The following is a 23,416-nucleotide window of genomic DNA, read 5'->3' as shown; positions in this document are numbered from 1 at the left end:
TGCATCCTATTGGACAGTTCAGTGTAAAGTGTGTGTTCATGAATCACATTGTGTCCTCACGTCTGGGGAGACACACAAAGAGTTGGTGTCTCCGTCTGGAGCCTCTGAGTTCGACCTGAACGTCCCTGAGTGAAGACACAATGTCCTGCTGGTCCTTTATCTCTAACCTGACCTGGGATCTGTGGAACGGGACAGGCTCTGTTCTCCTGTACAGACACAACACACACTACACATGATATATATGACATGTACAGTGATGTGGGAGGATGTCAACAACACCACAACAGTCATGTGACGCCTCGATGACGGAACAACATGGAGCCACAGTGATTCACTGATCAGGTCCCAGTCACCTGTCAATCATTCATGTGCTGATGTTTGATTCAATCTTTAATCTTTAACTTTCACTTGTGTCCAAATCTAAAAACACCTGAGCCTCGTGTGATGACAGAGGATGATGAATGAGCTTCATCAGGAAATAACCACAGAGCCGGCCACGGGCAAACATGGCCGACAACAGGCCAGATGTTACACTGTGTGTGTGTGTGTGTGTGTGTGTGTGTGTGTGTGTGTGTGTGTGTGTGTGTGTGTGTGTGTGTGTGTGTATGTGTGTGTGTGTGTGTGTGTGTGGTGGCCGGTGTGCTGAGGCCCGGGGCAGTTTGTCAGCTGCAGGGCTCAGAGGCAGATTGTGTTGGCAGACGACTGAGAGGACGACAAAATACACACATGTACAAACACACACAGCTCGTTTTCAGGTCCAGTGCTCTGTCAGTTGTCACCTGTGTGTGTGTGTGTGTGTGTGTGTGTGTGTGTGTGTGTGTGTGTGTGTGTGTGTGTGTGTGTGTGTGTGTGTGTGTGTGTGTGTGCAGATATCTTTGTAAGGACATTCTGGCCGGTCCTCACTTCCTGACCCACTTTGAATGGACTTGGTTTTAGGGTTAGAATGTGTCCTCACTAAGATAGAAGTACAAACGTGTGTGATGATCGAAGCATTCTTCTTCTTCTTCTTCTTCTTCTTCTTCTTCTTCTTCTTCTTCTTCTTCTTCTTCTTCTTCTTCTTCTTCTTCTTCTTCTTCTTCTTCTTCTTCTTCTGATTGGACGCTGCTTCAGACGTGTATCAAAGATTTATATTTATATATTTTACTTTGGATAAAGATATAGTTTCTCTCTGTGTATAAGTGTTGATTGTCATACAGCGTTATTAAAGGATGCAACTATATTATTTTCAAAATGCGACAGCGTAGAATCTGGTCCTATTTATTAATATCATGTATCATATTGGAGAAGCTGCTTGACGCTGGCCTCTGGTGTGTGTTCCAGCTTCGTGGTCAGTAATGGCGTCCGGTCGCGCAGCGGCAGCCTCCACCTCAGCATCGAACACGGGGACCGCGTCCCCCCCACCCTCAGCCTCAACGCGGGCCTCCGGCTGCAGGACGGGGCCACGGAGGTCATCCCCCCCGAGCGTCTGCAGCTCACCGACCCCGACACCCCCCCCCGCCAACCTGAGCTTCATCGTCACGCAGCCCCCCCGCTACGGTAAGCTGCTGCTGAGAGGAGCCCCCCTGACCCCCCCGCTCAGGTTCACCCAGATGGACGTGGACCGGCGGGACCTGGCTTACCGGCACGACCCGGGCAGCCCGGCCCAGATCGACAGGTTCCACTTCCTGTCCACTGACGGAACCAACAGAGGGTTCCTGGAGTTCGGACAACTGAGAGAAGAGCCGGCTGTGTTCAACATACAGGTGCACACAACACACAACACGCACACACAACACGCACACACAACAAACAACACACAACACACAACACGCACACACAACACACAACACGCACACACAACACACAACACACAACACACAACACACAACACGCACACACAACACACAACACGCACACACAACACGCACACACAACAGGCACACACAACACGCACACACAACACGCACACACAACACGCACACACAACACGCACACACAACACACGACACACACAACACACAACACACAACACACAACACACAACACGCACACACAACACACACAACACACAACACACAACACGCACACACAACACGCACACACAACACACAACACACAACACGCACACACAACACGCACACACAACACGCACACACAACACGCACACACAACCCACGCACACACAACACGCACAAACACACAACACACACACAACACGCACAACACACAACACACGCACGCACAACACGCACGCACAACACACGCACGCAACACGCACAACACACAACACACACACACAACACACAACACGCACACACACACGCAACACGCACAACATGCCCACACACAACTAACGCACACGCAACACGCACAACACACAACACACAACACACAACACACAACACGCACACACAACAGGACAACCCACGCACGCACAACACGCACACACAACACGCACAACACACAACACACACAACACGCACAACACTCACAAACACACAACACACACGCGTAACTTTCACGGTTATGACGTATTGGAAACTAAGACAAATATACATATATTAAAGGTAAAATTATATAAATAAAAATTAATCTTTTCTCCAAAAAATTACAATTTAGGAAGTTAGATGAATAAATAGATAGAGAGAGAGAAGGAGATAGACAGAGAGAAGGAGATAGAATATGTAAATAATGGTAATTATGGTTATAATCATCATCATCATCATCATCATCATAATACTCTGGTCCGACCACAACCTTAGCTCAAGCTGAGCAGTACAATACTGCCACCTTGTGGACAAAAGTGGACAGTGAAGGAGCAATCAATCTCTTTGCATTATGAATTACTATAATGGTACATTATAGATAATATATAATGTATAGTATATATATATATATATATTTGTTATATTTTTTTTTTCTAGGAACAGTTCAACAACAGTTGTTTTTTGTGGAACTGGTATATATGAATAAATGTGAATATGAATATGAATATATATATATATACACAGATGAGAGATTTAAACGATCTGAAGCGAACCCGGAGTTCCTGTTTGTGACCTGAGCAGATCCCAGATCAGTGTGTGCGCAGTGACGCTGACCCGCTGCACGTGATGCGTGGTTAGTGGGCGTGGTCCGGAGCCGTGTCTCACCCTGAGCCCTCCTGGGTTCCTCTGGGTTCCTCTGGTTTCAGGTGGACCAGGTGGACAGGACTCCTCCCAGTCTGACCACCAGACGCAGCCCCAGCACGGTGGTGGATTTGGGGGCGGGACGCTTCGGGGTCTTCATCACCAGCAGACACCTGCAGGGGTCGGACCCGGACAGCCCCACCGAGGAGCTGGAGTTCTCCATCAGCAGGCCTCCTCACTTCGGCTACCTGGAGAACTCCCTCACAGGTCCGGACTGCTTCTGGTTCTTGGTCTGGTTCTGTCTGCTTGTGAAAATGAAACGAGGTCCGGTCCCGGAGTGTTGAGCTGCTGTGTCCTCTCGTCCCACCAGGGGGCTACATCCGGGGTCGCTTCACCCAGCGGGACGTGGACCAGCGGGCCGTGGTGTTCGTCCTCCCGGCCGACGTGGAGGTGACGGCGGACAGCTTCGAGTTCCGCCTCACGGACCCGGCTGGGAACACCATGCTGCCGGAAGTGTAGGTCGAGCTGCTGCTGAGGGACATGTCCATCACCTCGTGTCCACACACTAATGTCCTCGACCTCATTGACCTTTCAGTCTCCAGACATCAGAGCGTGTGACTTTAACCTTTGTTCCACTTCCTGTTTGTGCTCCTTCATATAACACACATCATCACCATGTGTGTACATATATAGGGTTAGGGTTAGGGTTAGGGTACTACACAAAGAGAAGAGAAAACATCAGAGACACAAAGTGAATGAAAACATCAGAGACACAAAGTGAATGAAAACATAACATTTAAATCATTGACAACAATATCATCATATATCATGTATTGTGTGTATACATTGTGTGTTTGTGTGTCCCCTGTAGATTAGAGCTGTTCTGGTCTCGGGTGGACTTGTCTGCGACCTGCTACAGGACCTGTGAGACCTCGGGGACTCTTCAGATCCAGATCACGCGCAGTGGGCGGAGCTTGGAGCCGGCGTACGTTGGGATTCAGGTACGAGGTCACGGCGCCGCAGAGGACGTGTCACACACACTGAACCAATCAGAGCTCAGGGTTTGTGTTGTGTGCGTGTATGTGTGTGTGTGTGTGCAGGTGGAGGAAGGTTCGGCCAAACTCGGAAGAGACTTCACTCACAGCTCAGCTTCTCTCATCCAGTTTGACCCAGGTCTGAAGTTCTGTGTTATTATGATATCTATAAATCCATAAATCAGTGACCTGGTGATCACCTCGTCCTGTGTCTGTCTCCTGTTTGTCTTCAGGCGTCAGTGTGAAAACCTGGAACATCTACCTGATGGACGACGGCCTGGAGGAGAACCACGAGACCTTCACCGTGGTCCTGAAGAACCCGAGGAACGCCGTCCTGGGCCAGAGGACGTCCGCGAGCGTGGAGGTCATCGACCCCCGAGGAGGTCAGAGGTCGAGCTGTCAGTGACATGTCTTCAGCACTGAGGGACGATGGAGACTGACAGGTTTGACTCGTGTCTGTTGTCTCAGGAAGGTGCGACCCCGAGGAACTGGTGGTGGACGAGGGCGGGAAGACTCCGCCCCCTCGCCTCCCTGCCCCCCCCACGCCGGAGGAGGACGAGGACCCCGTCACCGACATCGAGGCGGAGCTGATGTGGGACAACCAGCCTCACCCTCCCAGAGGAGACGTCCCCGACCGCCGGCCCTACCTGGACTACGGAGACCGGGAGCCCCAGGACCAGGCGGGGCCCGGCCACGCCCCCCCCCACAGCAGGAGGCTGCCAGGGACGAGCACGGCGGCGAGCGAGGTCGGACGTGGAGGAGTAAAGGTCAGAGACTCTGCCCCCTGCTGGTTTCCTTTCACATTACATCAGGTTTGTTGACTGTAAATAAAGATGGACGACATGAGAGCTCCCTGAAAGTGAAGCCAAATCCTCTGGATCGCCCCCTGGTGTCTGGCTGCACACTCTCTCTCCAGCACTAGAGGGCAGCGTTCACATCGGAGACATTTAGTCTGTCTTTCTGGAGGAAGTGGAGACGAGTCGCCATCTTTGTTTTCAGTTCATGGTTAAAACACGAGGTTCTATTTTAATAAACACGTTTCTCAAGTTCTTCATGATCCTGAAACGTCTTCTGAGAAAAGACATTTGATCCATGTGCTGAATTAATAATCAATGTTTCAACCATGTTCAGGTTCATCTGTCAGGAGAGAGGACGCCTGGAGACAGAGTGTGGACAGTGAGACACACAACACAGACACACAACACAGACACACACACAAACACATGATTGAATGAACGAACGTGATGTGTTAATGTCCTCTTCCTCCTCCTCTTCCTCTTCCTCTTCCTCTTCCTCCTCCTCCTCCTCCTCCTCCTCCTCCTCAGTTCCACAGTCTGACTCCTCTTCGTCTGGAGGAGCTGAAGCCGGGTGACTCTGGGTCGAGCTGGTCTCACAGTCGCCCCCTGCAGGAGGGGCGAGTTGCTGACACTCAGATGGATCATCCAGCACCAGAGCTACGGCAGCACAAGGTGCACATGGCACACGCACACATGCACACACACACACAGTTGTCTGGTCCTGTTGTGTGTCTGAAGTGTGTGTCTCTGTGTCCTCAGTCGTTCAGCAGCTCGTGTCCTGAAGGTTGGACTCACTACAGGAGACGTTGTTACATCATCAGCTCATCTGTGGCCACCTGGGCCAGTGCTGAGAGGACCTGCTCACTGCGGTAACACACACATTAATACACAGTAACACACACAGACACACACATGAATACACACAGTAATACCCACAGACACACACATTAATACACACAGTAACACACACAGACACACACATGAATACACACAGTAATACCCACAGACACACACATTAATACACACAAACACACAATAATACACACAGACACACACATGAATACACACAAACACACAGTAATAAACAGACACACACATGAATACACACTCATACCGTTGTGTTATTTAAAGGGGACGTATTATGCCCGTTTCACCACAGTTGATATGGCTCCTTGGCGTCTTAATGAAATGTCTGTAACATATTTTGGTCAAAATACCACAAGGATCATTTAACACAGCTCTCCTCAGATTGACCTGTTTTGAGTGCCCCGCCCCCCCCTCAGCGTTAGCTCGTGAGCATCTAGCCATGTAGCGAGACTCCCTACATGGGCGTGGTGTGACTAAGACGTTTATCTCGGTCTGATCCCATTGGACGCACTCTAACGTATCGTTTCTGAAATAGCGGAACCACAACAAACCACCTGAGTTGTTTTCATCCAGAGTTTTTGGGACGGTCGACATGTCAGATCCTAAATTAACGTGAAGAAGAACTACAAAGTGGAATTTTCATAATATGTCCCCTTTAAAGTTGTTGAACTTTTCACTTCACGTTTCTTCTGGAAACTCAAAATATTAGTTTCACAAACATGTGGGAAGTCCCGGGGTTGCCATGGGAGCTAATTGGTCACTGGTGATTGGCTCCAGGTGGAGCAGCAGCTTGGCGGGGGTGCGCTCCAGCAGAGACGAGTCGTGGCTGTGGAGGTTCTCCAGGAAGCAGCCGTTCTGGATCGGTGAGTGACGCAGCACCTTCAGGCCTCGAGCCTCCAGCTGGAGCAGCTGCTGATCCGTCCCCTGCTCGTCCTCAGGTCTGTCTGCAGGTCCCAGGGGCTGGACGTGGACGGACGGACGCTCGCTGTCCTTCTCCAGGCTGAGGGGGGCGCCACCGAGCCGCTCCGGGGACGACTGTGTGCTGGTTGAAAACCCCGGCAGCTGGATCTCCACGAGCTGCTCGGCAGAAACTCAACACGCATTCATCTGTTCCTCTCCGTCTCTGAGACACGGAGGACACTGAGGACACTGAGGACACGGAGGACACTCACAGCCTCATAGTTAACATCACGATGCTGCTCTCAACATTCGTTTTCATATTCTTATCATAATAAAGATGCTGTAGAAACAAACATAACTAAAAACTGTGAGACAAATAATTGAAAAACATTTTACAAACACTTGAAGGTTTTTTATTATCATTTAAAGACAGAATTAACAATCAGTCGCTATTTTTAAATGCCCTTGAACTTAAAATGTAATAAAGATGTCAGATTATTTTAATGTCAAACTGGTCGTCCGCCTCAACAACAGATTCAAACTGTTCAGATCTACACATTGAAATAACTGAATATTACAGAGGGATCATGTGACCCGAGTCATCGTGCTGAGTTCACTGCACCTGGGAAAATCTCATTTCACAGAGCCACCAGGAGGAGCCGGTGACTCACTCGTGATGCTGCTGTTTTAATGTTTCAATATTTTAATAACTCTGGTTCCAACTTCTTCAGTGAGACGTTTTATTGATCGTCTGTTTATCATTTGGATCATAAATGTTATCTTTGTTCAACTGTGACGTACGCTTCAATTAAAAGTTTCCACAAATTATTATAAATAATAATAATTAAAATAAGGGTTTGTCACAGACTTGGTCTAATTTGGGTTTAAGGTCAAAGTTCAAACATTTTACACTGAGGTCTCAACTAAAGATGGACGACATGATGAAGCATCTCTATCGCCCCCTGGTGGCTGGCTGCAGTACAGGTAATAAACCTCTTTCGCTTCTTTTCTGGAGGAGGTGGAGACGCGGCGTCCATTTTGATTTACGGCCGATGAACTCGACGTCAAAGTGTAAAGAGCCTTGAGATTATGAAAGTTGTGACTTGGTGAGAATTATGATTTATCAATAAGAAGCTCAGATCTACATTTTCCTCCAGGACATGAACACATCATTATCACATAAAGAAAAGAACTAACATTTCTGAAACGTTTCTGGGTTCGTGTCCTAAACTCGACCTCTTGACCTGTGTGATGACGAGTGCTAGTCATCGCCATGGTTAGTGTGTCAGTCTTCAGTGGGAGGGGCCTAGCTGAGGATTTTGTGGTAGGGGTGCAGGGGGAGGGAGGAAGTGAACGCTCTGATGTCACTGATGAGCGTGGCGTCCTGGAGCGACGGCGAGGAGGCCGACAGGAAGCTCAGCTCGCTGACCTCGCCGTAGGACGAGGTGGGGGGGTTGTCCGAGCCGTCTGAGCCGCAGGCGACGCCCTGATCCGCGGGGTCGTTCTCCTCGACCCCGAAACCCACCACCTGACCAGAGACACACAACACACCAGTTAGAGAACCACCTCACGTCTTCTGGAGCTTCTGTCATCACACGACCTGAAACAAACTGACACTCGTTTCCTGATCATGTGTTCGTTCCATAAATCAATAATTTAGAACCAAACACAGAAGTTAAACTTAGCATCAGATCAAACTCACGTGGACACTGAGCTTCCTGCTGCTGGTGTTTCTGTGCTCCAGGAACCAGGAGACCAGCTCCTCCTGAGTGAAGTGCTTCAGAACCTCGATCTGCACAGAGACCACAGCAGGTCACAACCACAGACACACAAAAAACAAGAGGAATGTCCCTGTGAGTGTAAATGTCTTTGTGTCTCACCTCCTTGTTGAGCCGGTCGAAGACGTACTGCTGGGTGACCACCTCAAACCAGTTGCGGTCCACCTCCTCCCCCAGGTGAGCGTCCTCGCACTCCTTCAGCTTGATGAGAGCCGTCACCTGGGTCCTGAAGGCCTCCTCGCTCAGGCTCGCCAGACGCTCCCCGAAACTGACCAGGAACTCCTGGATCTTCTCCTCCACGAACTCGGTGCTGCGAGGAGAAGAAGACGCTCTGTAACGGCTCGGAGCGGTCAGCTGCTCTGGAGCTCCACGGTCACAAAGTCACCTGCTCTGGAGCTCCACGGTCACAAAGTCACCTCACCTGAACTTGGTGGCCTGTGTCTCCACCGTGACGGAGAAGCCCAGCACTCCTGAGGTGTTCCTGCAGGTCGGGTACACCTGGTACCTGGAGGTCGTGGAGTCAGAGGCGGGTTGGGAACGGGTCGAGAAACATCATCGCTCAGTTGAACTCAAATAAAACACCACTCACCCCAGGGTCTCCTTCGTCCTGAGGAAGTCGAAGCAGGGCTCCTCCATGTGCATCTGAGAGGACAGGAGGACACGAGGACATGAGGACACAAGGACTCGAGGACAGGAGGACACGAGGACACAAGGACTCGAGGACACGAGTCACATTGACAGGAACACACAAGACGTTTCTTCAGCAGCACAACAGATGCAGTGCGAGTGAGGAGTTTCCAGGTTGACGTCATTTGGATCAAATCTTTGCCCGAGGTTCGTTTCCTCTGGTTCGGTGGGCCAATCAGCAGTGACGTGTATATAAACCCCGCCTTATTAAAGACACAGGGACACTATAGAGTATGAAGTTCTCTACAGATGATTGAAACATAAGGTGTATTTTATTAAAGACGTAGTTAAACTCTTCCACATGAAGAAGAAGAGTGACCTCCTCATCTTCATCACTAGTGCTGGTGAGTTAGTGTGAAACGTGTGGACACTCACCACCATCAGCTCCATCAGGGCGTGCTCTCTGAGGTTCTTCAGCCCCGACTGAAACAGACATATTCAACTTTTAATACAGAACAATGGACGTTCAGGACGAGAGGAGACACGTGACCTGATGACCCTCAGCCCAAGAAGAACCTCAGTTCACCGAAATATGGATCTATGCATTTAAATATGATCCAGTTCCTCATTTCTTTGTTTAGTGCTTCTTTTATATACTTTGTTCTATTGCCTATATTACTGTTTAATCCAAATTTAATAAAATGACATCTTTCTTTTGCCAAAATTTGTGTTTGCTGAAGTTCAGTGCGACTGGGAGTTTATCTGTGACTCTCAAACTAAAAGCTGTTGTTGAGTCTGTGGATTGTTTTCTGTGCTTTGAGCTGAAGACGACTTGTCTTCACTGTCCTCACGTCCGTCTCCTCAGGACAGAGATGAAGAGGACAGCGTTTCTCATCGCTCACCTGGTAGTACACCGTGACCTCAGAGTTGGCGTCTCCCTTATTGAGAGACTTGACTTTACAGAGATGATTCTTCTGAGGCAGCTCCACCACCCGGAACAACACGGGGACCTCTGCTGACAGAGGCTGGTACTGCAGCTTCCTGCAGGGACACACACCAAGTCAGGCTGTGGTTTTTAATTCAACTGATCGTCTTCATCATGAGGTTTGTTTCTTCTGGTAAATAATAAAAACTCAATGGATGGATCTTTACATCGTCAACACAGTAGCTTAATGACGTTTAGAGAATTCAGGGGTGTGAATACTTTTTGACAGATGACAGAAATCTCACTTGAATAAAATGTAAATGATTCATGTAAAGTACATTAACATGTGAAGCAGGATACTCACTGGGTGAAGGACTGCAGAAAGCCCCTGGACTCCTATTGGAGGAAACATCGAGCGACAGGTTAAAACAGAACTAGATAAACTAGAAGGACCACCCCCCCCACCAGGAGTCCTGGTGACGTGTCCAGTAGCTTCTGTCAACTGGTTTGGTGACGTGTGGTTCTGTGTGTGTCTCACCGTGCTGGTGAAGTTCCCCTGCACCAGCCCCTCAGTGTACAGCTCCGCCTTCAGCCCCGTGACAAACGCCATGAGGTCGTCCACCGTCAGACCTTTGACCACGGCCTGATACTTCTGAATCACCGACCAGCGACAGTGCTCCAGGATCATCAGACGCACGTCTCTGCAGAGGGACAGAGGGACAGAGGGAGAGAGGGAGAGAGGGACAGAGGGACAGTGGGACAGAGGGACAAAGGGACAAAGGGACAGAGGGACAGAGGGACAGAGAGACAGAGAGACAGAGGGACAGAGAGACAGAGGGACAGAGAGACACAGGGATAGTGGGACAGAGGGACAGAGGGACAGGGGGACAGAGGGACAGTGGGAGAGAGGGACAGAGGGAGAGAGGGACAGAGGGACAGAGGAACAGAGGGAGAGAGGGACAGAGGGACAGAGGGACAGAGAGACAGAGAGGGACAGAGGGAGAGAGAGACAGTGGGAGAGAGGGACAGAGGGACAGAGAGACAGAGGGACAGAGGGACAGAGGGAGAGAGGGACAGAGAGACAGAGAGGGACAGAGAGACAGAGAGACAGAGAGACAGAGAGACAGAGGGAGAGAGGGAGAGAGAGACAGAGGGACAGAGAGACAGAGGGACAGAGGGAGAGAGGGACAGAGGGAGAGAGGGACAGAGGGACAGAGAGACAGAGGGAGAGAGGGACAGTGGGACAGAGAGACAGAGGGAGAGAGGGACAGTGGGACAGAGGGACAGAGAGACAGAGAGACAGAGAGACAGAGGGAGAGAGGGAGAGAGAGACAGAGAGACAGAGGGACAGAGGGACAGAGAGACAGAGGGACAGAGAGACAGAGGGACAGAGGGAGAGAGGGACAGAGGGAGAGAGGGAGAGAGGGACAGAGGGAGAGAGGGACAGAGGGAGAGAGGGACAGAGGGAGAGAGGAACAGAGGGAGAGAGGGACAGAGAGACAGAGACAGAGAGACAGAGGGACAGAGGGAGAGAGGGAGAGAGGGACAGAGAGACAGAGACAGAGAGACAGAGGGACAGAGGGACAGAGGGACCGAGGGACAGAGAGACAGAGAGACAGAGGGACAGAGGGACAGAGAGACAGAGGGACAGAGGGACAGAGGGACAGAGGGACAGAGGGACAGAGAGACAGAGGGACAGAGGGACAGAGAGACAGAGGGACAGAGGGACAGAGGGACAGTGGGACAGAGGGACAGAGAGAGAGAGGGACAGTGGGACAGAGGGACAGAGGGACAGAGAGACAGAGAGACAGAGAGGGACAGAGGGACAGAGAGACAGAGGGAGAGAGGGACAGAGAGACAGAGGGAGAGAGGGACAGTGGGACAGAGGGACAGAGAGACAGAGGGAGAGAGGGACAGTGGGACAGTGGGACAGTGGGACAGACAGACAGAGAGACAGAGGGACAGAGGGACAGAGGGAGAGAGAGACAGAGGGAGAGAGGGACAGAGAGACAGAGGGAGAGAGGGACAGTGGGACAGAGAGACAGAGGGAGAGAGGGACAGTGGGACAGAGAGACAGAGAGACAGAGAGGGACAGAGGGACAGAGAGACAGAGGGAGAGAGGGACAGAGAGACAGAGGGAGAGAGGGACAGTGGGACAGAGGGACAGAGAGACAGAGGGAGAGAGGGACAGTGGGACAGTGGGACAGTGGGACAGTGGGACAGACAGACAGAGAGACAGAGAGACAGAGGGACAGAGGGAGAGAGGGACAGAGGGACAGAGGGACAGAGGGACAGAGAGACAGAGGGACAGAGGGACAGAGGGACAGAGAGACAGAGAGACAGAGGGACAGAGGGAGAGAGGGACAGAGGGACAGAGGGACAGAGGGACAGAGAGACAGAGGGACAGAGGGACAGAGGGACAGAGAGACAGAGGGACAGAGAGACAGAGGGAGAGAGAGACAGAGGGACAGAGGGACAGAGGGACAGAGAGACAGAGGGACAGAGAGACAGAGGGACAGAGAGACAGTGAGTTGGTTCTTACAGTCGAGCTGGAGAGTTCAATGTTCAGGTTAGTTCCTCTCTCATGTCTGGGTTAGGGATAGGTTTAGCACAGCCGCTGCTTAGCTTAGCATAAAGACTGGAAACAGAGGGAACGATTAGCCTGGCTCTGTCCAAAGGAACCAGAGCCTCACTGAGAAGTTCCCAAAGGTTCCAGCCCGAGACAAACTCACAGCTTCCTGGTTCAGTCTGAACCTATCAGGTGTGAGAGGCCCCAGCTGATCTGGGTCTGGATCGAACAGAACCACGTCTGTGTGCGTCACTACTGTGATGGACAGGTGACCTGTTCAGGTAAACCCCGCCTCTTGCCCATTGCCAGCTGGGCCTGGCTCCACCCACCCCCCCGACCCTCAGCAGGGTGAGTGACGTACTTCCCGAGTCGCTCCGGCTTGATGAGGATGTTGAAGTAGGTTTTCTTCAGCTGCTCTGAGAACATGGTGAAGACGCCCGGCTCGGCGCTGAAGTCCGCCAGCTGATCCACGATCAGCGTCAACAGCAGCTGCACAGACCAGGAAGAGGTGCGGGTTTGAATCTCTCAGCGCTCCCTGAGCAGACGTGTCTGAGCAGCTGACAGTTTTCATCACGTGTTAAACATTAGTGGAGACAGATTTCTGACAACACACGTTGTTCAGTGTCTTTGTTGTTTCCACATTCTGACGTCTAAGCACATGAACAGACTGAAGAACAGGAACTAAACTGATGTGGATATGTTAAACAATCTAAATATGATATTTCTTCATTATCAGCGAGCTCCTCCTCACCGGCAGTTTGTGGTTGAAGCCTTTCAGCCGGATCACCAGTCCGTGCTCGCTGGCCACCAGTTTGTACTCGAGCTGCGCCACGTCGGCCTCGTACGCCGGCTCCGCCAGGTTGTGAGCCAGGATGTTGACGAAGATGTCGAACAGAACCAGACTGGAGGACGAAGAACAACAACATGGTTTGCACTGGTTGGATTGTAAATGGTGTGTTTGTGGTGTTTCCTGTGAGGTGACGGTGAAGTGTCTCACTTCTCTGGGCTCCTCTGTATCACCGGGGAGATCAAGTTGAAACGAAGATAAGCTGAAACACACAAACACACGAGGTCAGGACTTTACCTGAACATGGAAACCACTTCATCAGTTTGTTACAACTGAGAAATAAGAGATTACTGAAGCATCAGAAATCCCATCCAATCATCTGAGGGTTCAGCTGTTCACCGGACGGCTCCTCGACCAATCAGACGGCGGACGCACCTTTGGGGATCTTGAACTTGTTGTCCTTCTTGTACCACAGACAGCCGCGCTCGCTGTTCACGATCCGGACGGGGAACTCCGTGTCCGCACAGTCAAACGTCTTCAGGGCGAAGTCCGTTGCTGCAGAAGAAGAATCAGAATGAAATCCAGAGACTGAACATGTGGAACATCTGGTCGCTGCCTGAGGACAGTTTGTACGTCTGCTCACACTCAGGACACGAGGCCACTCAGACGTCCACCTTCCAGTCAGAGGTTCAGGACCAATGCTGATAACCATTCATCAGCCAATAAACAGGGTTTCATCAATAATCTAATTTGTCCTTCCACGGTTTCATAATTAATCAAAATGTGTTTTTACACTTCTCACAGTAACACAGGAGTGTGTAACTTGGTGTCTGTCTACGTGCTCATTCAGGTGAGTGTCCACGCAGTCAGACCTCATAGTGTCCCACTGTGTTGAGGTGGGACAGACTGGAGCCGTCTCTTTAATGTGTGTATGAAATGTCTTTTTAACAGATGACTGTGAGTCTGGCTGGTGGGTGGAGGACGGTCCGACCCTCTGATGGACGCTGCTGAGACGGACCAACACAAAGTGTCTGAGATCGAGTCAAAGAGATGAACTGACCGATGAACTGGTTCTCAGCAGGAAGGTGGAGATCAGGGTTGAGTTCAAAGTCTCTCGCCCAGCGCTGAGCCCACGTCTCTGGGATATCTGAGGAGACCAGAGGAACACGTTCAAGGGAGGAAGGCAAGTTCAAAAGTTGTGTTTGAGAGGACCTGTGTGTGTGTGTGTGTGTGTGTGTGTGTGTCGTACCCTCCATGCTGTAGCAGGTCCCAAACCATTTCTCTCTGAGTGAACAGCGACCTTCGTTTTCTGGTGACAACAGCAGCAGGTTCGCTCTGTCTGGAGTCAGCAGGGCCAGAGCAGCACTGATCACCTACACACAGACACACACACAGACACACACACACAGGTGTCAGAGGTCAGACACTCAATTTAAATGGTGGAAGTTAAAGTGAATGGGCTACATGGTAAATAAGAGGTGATTCCGGACACAGATTGTGGATCAGATCTGAATCTCTCTGCTCATGTTACCTGAGGGTCATACTCGAACATGAGCTGGTCCCCAGTCAGGAAGTCGTCTTTGGGAAACAGCTGCATGTTCTCACAGATGTTCTCCACAAACTCGATGGGATCCGTCTGTCGATGAACACACAAAAACCCTCAGAGGTCGACAGGCACAACATGACAGGTGGGGGGGGGCTTGTTTGTTCGTCAGCAGGTTTACACAATATTACACACAGCTCAACAAAGAGCTCTTTAACTCTTGGGTACGTTCTGTATCTCTTTCTTTATGATTGACAGTTGAAGTTTTTTGACATTTTCAGCGATTTCTCAGCAAATAATTCACTAACTCTGCTGAGATATTCATTTGGAACATGTTTATGGTTACAGAGGCGGAAAACCCTCATATTAGTGTTGATATGTGGTTGTAAACAGGTGTGTGTGTGTGTGTGTCTGTGTGTGTATGTGTCCTGCAGTACCTGCTCCTGATAGTGGAACTCATTGGCTTCTATCTTCTGAATTTCCTCATAGATCCTTTAAGAAAGAGAACATGATGTGGTCATGTGTTCTTTGAAATCAGATAATGAGAACTTCCCATCTGGTGTCTTCACTCGAGAGAAACACATTAAACACACAATGTGCAACAAAGAAAACTAACACACTGCTCATGCAGCAGAATGAGGAGAAGATGGTTCCTGTAGTGGAGCTAACTAAACCATTAAAGAATCAAATTAATATAATTATTTCTCAGACTGACCTCTGCTGGGGGCCCAGAGTCTGGAGCATCTTCAGATACTGGAACACAAATTCTACCACCTGCAGAGAAAGACAACAATGTGTGAGGATGTGTGAGAGTTATGATGTTTGCATGTACGAAACATTCCAGCATCAATAACACAAACGATGAAACATTCAACAAAGACTCAAGATCACAAGTTGAAATGTTGTTGTTCAGAATCGGTTTGAGTTATAATTCTGTCTTTTCGGTTTCAGTGTTTTTGTTCTGGAGACACAACAGAAGATTGTGAACACTAACATTTCAACTTTCTCTGTTTCTATTCTCAAAAAGCAAATAAAGAAATAAAGCTTCATCTTTTTAGTCTCAACATTTCTACTCTATTCTTTTCATTCAGACTTTCATCATGAAACACTCGGCTCTCAGAATTCTCCAAACACAAGAGGAAAACAAAGTTCCTCCTCTCACAGGCTAGTGTGTGTGTGTGTGTGTACCTGGTAGAAGTTCTGGTAGCCCTGGTCGGTGAGGGTGATAGAGATGGAAAAGATGGAGTAGGTAGTGTTCTGATCGAAGCCCGTCTCACTGTTTCCTCCAAACAGAGCCAGAGCCCAGCACCTGAACACACACACAGACACACAGACACACACACACACAGTGAGTCTCCTGCATTTATCTACACTTTTTATCTACACATGTATAATTTATCCGGACCCACTTCTTCCTGAGCAGAGACAAGATGCTCCCGGTTCCTTCGTGTCCGATGAGCCAGGAGATGTAGTGCAGCGGCTTCACTCTGAGGAAACACAAACACACACAAACAAACCTCTTTTTACAGATGAAGGAACAACTGATCTGAGCAGAACAAGTCAAACACTCAGACTGTGTCTCACCTGTAGTGTTTTCCCTGTGGAGGGACGGCCCAGCTGATGGTCAGAGCATGAACCTTCCTCACAGGGATCACTGAAACACACACACACACACACACACACACACACAGATAATCAATATGTGTATTATTGCTGCCCTCTGAAAGATTCTTTAAGTCGAGCATCTGTTTCTGTCTCTTTCAGTCCCCAGAGAAAGCTGCAGAAAGAGCACTTCTAATATCTGGTTGCTAAAATCTTTCCGGGTCGTCAAGTTGTTCAGTCGCTCGATGTCTGCAACAGAACTTTTAAAACGTATTGTTGATAACAACACTACAAAAACTATGACTTTATAACATTTAACAACATAAGTGGACCAGTGCACCGGGTCCGAAACAAACAGGCAAACAAAATAAACATTTCAAAAAGTGATCAACGCTCATTTGACCCTCGTCCGTCTGAAGATAAACTCTGCATCGTTTCTGAGGAGCTGGTTTGACATGATAAACTAAATATGATTTCTACCACAACAGACATAATGATAACATTCACCACAGCAGTGTCTGACCTCTGTAGAGTTTGTTGAAGGCCGGTGTGTCAAACGGCTGCTGCAGGTGAGAGAAGTCCGGTCGAGGTTCACAACTGAAACAAACCAAAGTTCAGTCATTTACCGGATTTACTTTATTCTCTTCTGTAATGTTGTTTTTATTATTAGTTTTGGTTTAGGTGCAACACTGCAGCTATTTTACAATACATCGTTTTAAAGCACAAACTGAGGTCGACTGTTTTTCATACTGACAGGAGCTGGTGCAAAGTGTGTAGATAGATATATATCTATATCTATACATATAGACACATGTCTTACTTGTTGGGAACTTTAAGGAAGATCTCCCTCACCCACTGCTCCAGAGTGTCCAGAGTCTCTGCAGAATCAAATCACCTGTTTTTAACATGTCCTGCTCATATGTCAAGTTGAATATTAACATTATCATAACGATGCTGGTTCACATGTTAGCATTAGCTCTGGGCTCACAGGCTGTGTACCTTTGGACTGAACAGTGAGCGTCATGTAGTGAGCAGAGTAATATCTCCTCCAGAAGTCTCGGAGCCGCTGGTACGTGTTGATCTGTTTCTCTCTGGGCTCCACTTTTAATGTCTGAGCGTTACCTGACGGGAACAACAACACATCCGTTAAATATCAACGATAATCAAACTGTGCGATTCTGAACTGAGTAGATTCAGCTTCAGAGCGACCAGAGTGGAAAATGAGTTTGAGAGGTGAGCCCCCTGCTGGTCATCCAGAGAATACAGCTTTCAGGCACTTGCACATCGGCTTCACTTTCTGGACCTGGAGTCAGTTTTTATAACATTTTATGATGATTCTGCACAAAAGACATGTTTGAGTTTTTTATTCTTCCAGCTGTGATTGTTTCCTCTGAGCTGCGGTGAACAAAGAGTCACAGAAAGAGAAACCAGCAGGAAACTGTTCAAGTTCAAATCTAGAATCTAGTTTTAAACAACGGAAACTCATATCTACATCATCGTCTATGATATCAAACACAAAATAATGTGAAAGGATCACTGACGACAGCAGCGCTAGTGTTCGACTGTGTGTGTGTGTGTGTGTGTGTGTGTGTGTGTGTGGTGCTCACCCCAGCAGAACTTGCTCATAGGGTGTCCAGGTTTAGCGAGGCTCCCGAACAGCATCTCCTTCCGATGTGAGTCTGACGGCCTCGCCAGCTGGTACTCTGACCACACAGGGAAATGAAAGAGAGCAGTTCAGGCCCCTCCCATTTGTTTATCAGGATTACACAACAACTACTGAACAAGTCTGACACAATCTCCTTCATATGTGAAAGACAAACTCTGGACTCATGAGTTCCTGTGTGAGAGACTTACCGCTGTCCACAGCCTCCACCTCTCGGTCGATGGCGTCCTCAATCATCAGAGGACAGATGAAGAACTGAGCCCACCTGGAACACACACAACACACACAGCTTTGCTCAACACTCAATCAACACATAATTAATCTGCAGCTATTTCGAGAACTGATCAATAAAGTATTTTTTCATGTAATGTTCCTCATCGGAGTAAACTGATGATCTTCAAACTGTTGATCTCACAAATCCAAACATCTGCAACGTCACAACATCATTTTATAATATTATCAACTCACTGATTAACTGACAACAGTTAGTTTCAATCCTAAATATACATTCAAAACTGAAAACTCAATATCTCATATCCTCACTTTGCACAATGCGAAGTGAAGATATGATTGAAAAAAGGAAGAGAAGTGATTAAAGACTTTATTTACAAATATAAAAAGGTAACAATAACTGTGAAAACCTTCAAACGGATTTAAAAGTGAGTCGCCGGAGGAATCAGAAAGTGAGGTCACAGAAGTTGTGGTTTCTGTCTCACCTGTCCAGCGCCTCTCTGAAGTACTTCCTCTGCACATCGAACTGAAAGATGGTTCTCTCACAGTCCGTGGAGGCGTTGTCACTTCCTCCGTGCTTCTTCAAGAAGGCGTCAAAGCCGTTCTCTGCTGGATACTTCTCACTGCCCATAAACACCACTGGACATCAGGGACAAGGAAAAGACAATAAGAGGATGAATCCAGTAAAGGACACAGGACAAGATGTCCTCAGGAACAGTTCCTCATTTCTCACAAAACGTGAAATAACTTTTCAAGCATCAAGACTCTAGATTCTTTCAGGATCAGGAGATTCTCAGCTTTTCAAGGAAACTTGACATCCAGTGAACAGATGTTTACTGGATGTCAACACACTCCTGTGTTGGTCAGAGATGTGGGTGTATTACTGGACCTTTAGTGGTACAACTGCGCCTCCTGGTGTCTTAATACGGAACTCACTGAGGAAAAGGATCGCTACTGAACTTCATAGGTCACCATCATGGAGGATATATTTGCTTTTAAGTTTCCCTCTTCTCTGCTGGGTTTATTTCACTGATCTCACACTTTACTTTTTATTCCCTGACTGACCCACAGTGTCTCTTCTGCCTGAACTCACTGTGCTCCAGGAAGTGGGCGAGGCCGGGCAGGTCCTCCGGGTCACTGAAGCTCCCCACACTGATGCACAGAGCAGCTGCAGCCTGGAGGCACACACAATAACACAACACACACTAATTCAGCATCCACCAGACCACTGAGGGTTATTAACGACAACTCTGCGATGGAGATGATCGAGTGTTTTTCACGTGACCAATAAAGTCCAATGACAACATGATTAACAGAGACTCCAACAAAGCTTTGTTAATGAGTCAGATTATTCTTAGTTCACCAGAAAAACAGTTGAAAGCCACAAGACTCCATTGAGACAAACAGTGATTCTATCCCACACAAGATGGAGTTGAAAATGAAACTGCCCTGATTGGTTTGTTAGTTGTGATATTTAGATTTAAGGATCTGGATTAGGGAATCACATCCACTACCTGTTTCTCAGAGCTCCCTCTCTTCTTCCCTGCGTTCTCCTCGTCCAGCTCCTCAAAGTCGCTGTCCTGCTCTGCCTCTTCGTCCTCCTCCTCATCCTCCTCTGACCCCTCACCGGAATCCCCTTCATCTTCCTCTTCCTCCTCGCCCCGGGCCTCAGCCATGTCCTCTCCGTCTTCACCACACCCCTTCAAGTCGGACCCACTGAAGTCGGAGATGAGGAGAGCTCGGAGGCCGTTAGTCAGCTCGATGTACCTGCAGAGAAAAGAGATCAACAAGCACTGATCAGTCTAGGTCAACGATCAGTCCAGTCATCGATGAGTCGACCCTCACAAATAATATTCAGGTTTTATTCTGATCATCAAAGTGATTCATTAAAGGTACCAACAAATCTCTGGATTCTCACCTGTCAAATGTGATGAGATACTAAAGTGAGTTATCTGAAGATATTAATGAATGAATGATCTTAATCCCAGTGATTGGCTGACAGGTGACAGGTCTGTGAACTAGTGTTCATTCATTATGATCCATATCCTTTAAGATTTGAGAAATCCACCTCAATCCAAATCTCAGTATCCTGAAGTGAGTCAGTGTCTCATGTGCAGCTGTCTGCTCACATTCAAACCAGACACCTCCTTCTCCCACCTGTATTTCTTTGGGTCACTGGGTGATTTGATGATCTCCGCGTCTCCCTCTTCTCCTGCACCGACTCCTGCGCCTCCTTCTCCAGCAGCCACCTGGGCCCTGGCGTCTGCTGAGGCCGGTGGCGGCTCGCCCTGGTCCGGGGCCGATGCCTGTCCTGGCACACAGCCCCCGCTCTGCGACTTGTTGGTCTGAGGCATTTTCTTAGAATCGTCTGGAGCGACATGAAGAACAACATGAATGTTCATGAAGTATAAATATTGCAGATTATTCAGCCACGACTTGATTCTGCAGCAAACGTGTCCAATAATGTGTATTACAGGAACTCCATGTGGCCAGAAGTATGTGGACACGACAGCAGGGCTCTTCAAACATTGAGTCCCCCCCCCCCCCCCCCCCACACCGATCATGAGACACATCTTATCAAGCAGCGTCCACTCAGCTGGAGACAAATGTCCAAACCCCAAAAGAGTAGTCGATAATCTTTCAGCTGATTGACAGGAAGTCACTTAACGTTAAGATAAGATAAGAAAAGTAAGATATGATAAGATAAGTTAGGAAAAGTAAGATAAGTTAAGTTAAGTAAAGATAAGTAAAGATGGGTTAAGATAAGTTAAGAAAAGTAACATATGATAAGTTAAGATAAGACAAGTTAAGAAAAGAAAGATAAGATAAGTAAAGATAAGTTAAGAAAAGTAAGATAAGATTAGTTAGGAAAGGTAAGATAAGTTAAGATAAGTTAAGATAAGTTAAGATAATCCTTTATCCCACATTGGGGAAATGTGCAGTATCACAGCAGCAAGTCAAAACGACATCAGTAAGTAATAATACTAACGTGTGAGGAATATAATGAACATGAATGTAATTAAACTTCTGTAAACTGTGTAAAACAGGAAGCATGTGCAGAGTGAGGAGCTGTCCAGTGACCGGGGGACACATGAGAACATCACTGAGTGTGTCCCTGAGGACAGAGGAGCCAGCAGAGCTCAGGTCCTCTGCTCCTTCGGAACCGACCTGACACGTGATGTTGTTGCATCGAGATGAAGTCTGGTGTCACAGTGTGAACCGTCCGCCCGGAAGTAAACACCGGATTTAAACTGTCGCGTAAACGTCAAGTATTCCGGATTATACTCAGTTCCTGAGTTAGACGGTTTAACCCGGTTGTTAACCCGGTAGTTAACCTGGTAGTTAACCTGGTAGTTGACCTGGTAGTTGACCTGGTTAGCCGGACATTAGCTGTGGCTAATCCTGTGGTTCTGAGCCACATCCCAGCGGCTGAGCTGCGGCCGGTTGAACCGGGTCTGTGGCTCCTCGGGTCCCGCGGCCTCAGAAGGAGACGCGGGTACTGGTTCAGTGTGAACTGGTTCCTGTGGATCCGGATCAAAGCTTCTCACCTGTGATCGAGCTCCGCGCTGCTGCAGTTTGAAGAGTCACATCCGCAGCGGCAGCCTAGCATAACCCCATTAGCCAAAACAAAGCCTGTGATTGGCTGACAGCGCGTCAATCACTCTCTGACGGCGCTTCTGATTGGTCCACATCTTCTTCTCTGTTTCTCATCGCAACCAGACGGAGCGTTACCGCCCCCTGCTGCTGTGGTGTTGTAGCGTAACCTCACCTCTTTCAAATCAGACTCATTTTTATGATATATTATATATTTACCTGGAATTCTTCCGTTTATATGTTTGGGAAGTACTTTGTTAAAAGTGCTATCAAAACAGTTTTTTGTTGTTATTTATTATGATTGACAGCTGAGACTGACTCAATATCTACAGCACAGAGGTCACCGTGACCTTTGACCCTTGACCACTAAAATCTAATCAGTTCATCTTTGAGTTTATGTAAACATTTTTTCTCAATTTGAATTTTCTCAAAAAAACGCATTCACAAGGCTAAAAGAGGGTTTGTGAGGTCACAGTGACCTTGGCCTTTGACCTCTAAATTCTAATCAGATAATCTCTAAGTGAAACTGAACATTTGCACCAAATTTGAAGAAATTCCCTCAAGGCGTTCTTCAGATATTGTGTTCACAACAGATGGACGGATGAACAACCTGAAGTCAAAATGTCCCCGGCCACTGGGTGTCGCTGTCACGGAGACATAAAGACCAGACACGTTATTAAGATTGTGACTTTTATTATACTAAATTGCATCTATAATATACAAACATTCACAATATTTTGTACAATCACTTTGTGCTTCTCCCCGTAGAGGAGTGAACTGTAAGACAACAAGTTTACATAAATTCTATATATAATTTGTCCATGGTATACACAGCATAAAAATAAATTCATAAATTCATACAACACCATTATAGTTTCTAATTCTATCATTTACAAATTCACTTAAAAATAATCATATGAAGACAATGTCAATATTATTGTTTGTTTTTATCGATATGAAGACACATGTTTGGGAGTCACACACAGAAACGTGCGCTGTGGTAGCTATTAAACAATTTGGCAGGATATTGTCTTTTAATATCGAATAATAAATGCAATTTTTTTCCTCCAAAATCTCGTTCATGTGCACGCACACTGTTTCTCAGCTGACATGACGTTATCAAAATATCACACTTCCATCAAAGCTACTGTACACAAACACAAAAACCCTTACAACTGAACACGCAATAAATATCTTAACCATATGCCACAATAGAACGTTGGCTCTAATATCACACACACATCATACACACACACACACACACACACTACGTCCATGTAGGAAACACTGCACACATGACGGCTACGTGACAACACCTGCTAACGGGGAAGGAGAGAACCATGTGCTCATCAGCTCACATGCTGCTTGTGTGAGTATAAAACACCATCAGGC

The 23,416-nt window shown here is 47.9% G+C and overlaps 2 protein-coding genes across 3 annotated transcripts in view; one reads left to right on the top strand and one right to left on the bottom strand.

The window, feature by feature from the left end:
• The window catches only part of frem1b (Fras1 related extracellular matrix 1b), a 29,323-nt gene extending 21,765 nt beyond the window's left edge, over positions 1 to 7,558 (top strand). The window contains 13 exon segments of the mRNA XM_053430594.1: positions 1,321 to 1,489; positions 1,491 to 1,742; positions 3,173 to 3,374; positions 3,478 to 3,622; positions 3,979 to 4,108; positions 4,208 to 4,280; positions 4,375 to 4,524; positions 4,610 to 4,908; positions 5,273 to 5,317; positions 5,467 to 5,610; positions 5,677 to 5,807; positions 6,583 to 6,668; positions 6,744 to 7,558. Coding sequence (XP_053286569.1) covers positions 1,321 to 1,489; positions 1,491 to 1,742; positions 3,173 to 3,374; positions 3,478 to 3,622; positions 3,979 to 4,108; positions 4,208 to 4,280; positions 4,375 to 4,524; positions 4,610 to 4,908; positions 5,273 to 5,317; positions 5,467 to 5,610; positions 5,677 to 5,807; positions 6,583 to 6,668; positions 6,744 to 6,949 — 2,032 coding nt within the window. The 3' untranslated portion in view covers positions 6,950 to 7,558.
• On the bottom strand, positions 7,096 to 22,015 carry LOC128448061 (nardilysin). Of its 2 annotated transcripts, none has more exons than XM_053430596.1 (31): positions 21,979 to 22,015; positions 20,588 to 20,798; positions 19,945 to 20,197; positions 19,524 to 19,605; positions 18,916 to 19,069; positions 18,391 to 18,464; positions 18,144 to 18,239; positions 17,536 to 17,658; positions 17,357 to 17,414; positions 17,060 to 17,133; positions 16,519 to 16,588; positions 16,344 to 16,421; positions 16,123 to 16,243; positions 15,650 to 15,708; positions 15,372 to 15,426; positions 14,923 to 15,027; positions 14,641 to 14,764; positions 14,452 to 14,538; positions 13,827 to 13,946; positions 13,602 to 13,653; positions 13,356 to 13,506; positions 12,966 to 13,093; positions 10,574 to 10,736; positions 10,400 to 10,431; positions 10,013 to 10,151; positions 9,546 to 9,593; positions 9,073 to 9,125; positions 8,905 to 8,988; positions 8,586 to 8,793; positions 8,408 to 8,497; positions 7,096 to 8,233 (listed from the first exon to the last, which is right to left on the bottom strand). In XM_053430596.1, the coding sequence occupies exons 2-31, from the start codon at positions 20,782 to 20,784 to the stop codon at positions 8,012 to 8,014; spliced, it is 3,300 nt and encodes a 1,099-aa protein (XP_053286571.1). In that variant the 5' UTR covers positions 20,785 to 20,798; positions 21,979 to 22,015; the 3' UTR covers positions 7,096 to 8,011. The 2 variants fall into 2 exon arrangements, with proteins under 2 accessions (XP_053286571.1, XP_053286570.1); XM_053430595.1 differs by lacking the exon at positions 21,979 to 22,015 and adding an exon at positions 21,599 to 21,799.
• Between the last annotated feature and the right edge of the window lie 1,401 nt (positions 22,016 to 23,416).

Source organism: Pleuronectes platessa, chromosome 9 (genome assembly GCF_947347685.1).
Source record: "Pleuronectes platessa chromosome 9, fPlePla1.1, whole genome shotgun sequence".
In the NCBI taxonomy this organism is placed as follows: domain Eukaryota; kingdom Metazoa; phylum Chordata; class Actinopteri; order Pleuronectiformes; family Pleuronectidae; genus Pleuronectes; species Pleuronectes platessa.
The sequence above is the reverse complement of the archived record's forward strand: the minus strand, read 5'-3'. Positions and strand labels throughout refer to the sequence as shown.

Coding starts and splice junctions, on each gene's coding strand:
- LOC128448061 (XM_053430595.1), bottom strand. CDS start 21,620: ATGCAACAACATCACGTGTCAG. Junction 16,244..16,343: donor TTGTCTCTGCTCAGGAAGAA/GTGGGTCCGGAT, acceptor GTGTGTGTTCAG/GTGCTGGGCTCTGGCTCTGT. Junction 10,432..10,573: donor AGGGGAACTTCACCAGCACG/GTGAGACACACA, acceptor TTCCTCCAATAG/GAGTCCAGGGGCTTTCTGCA.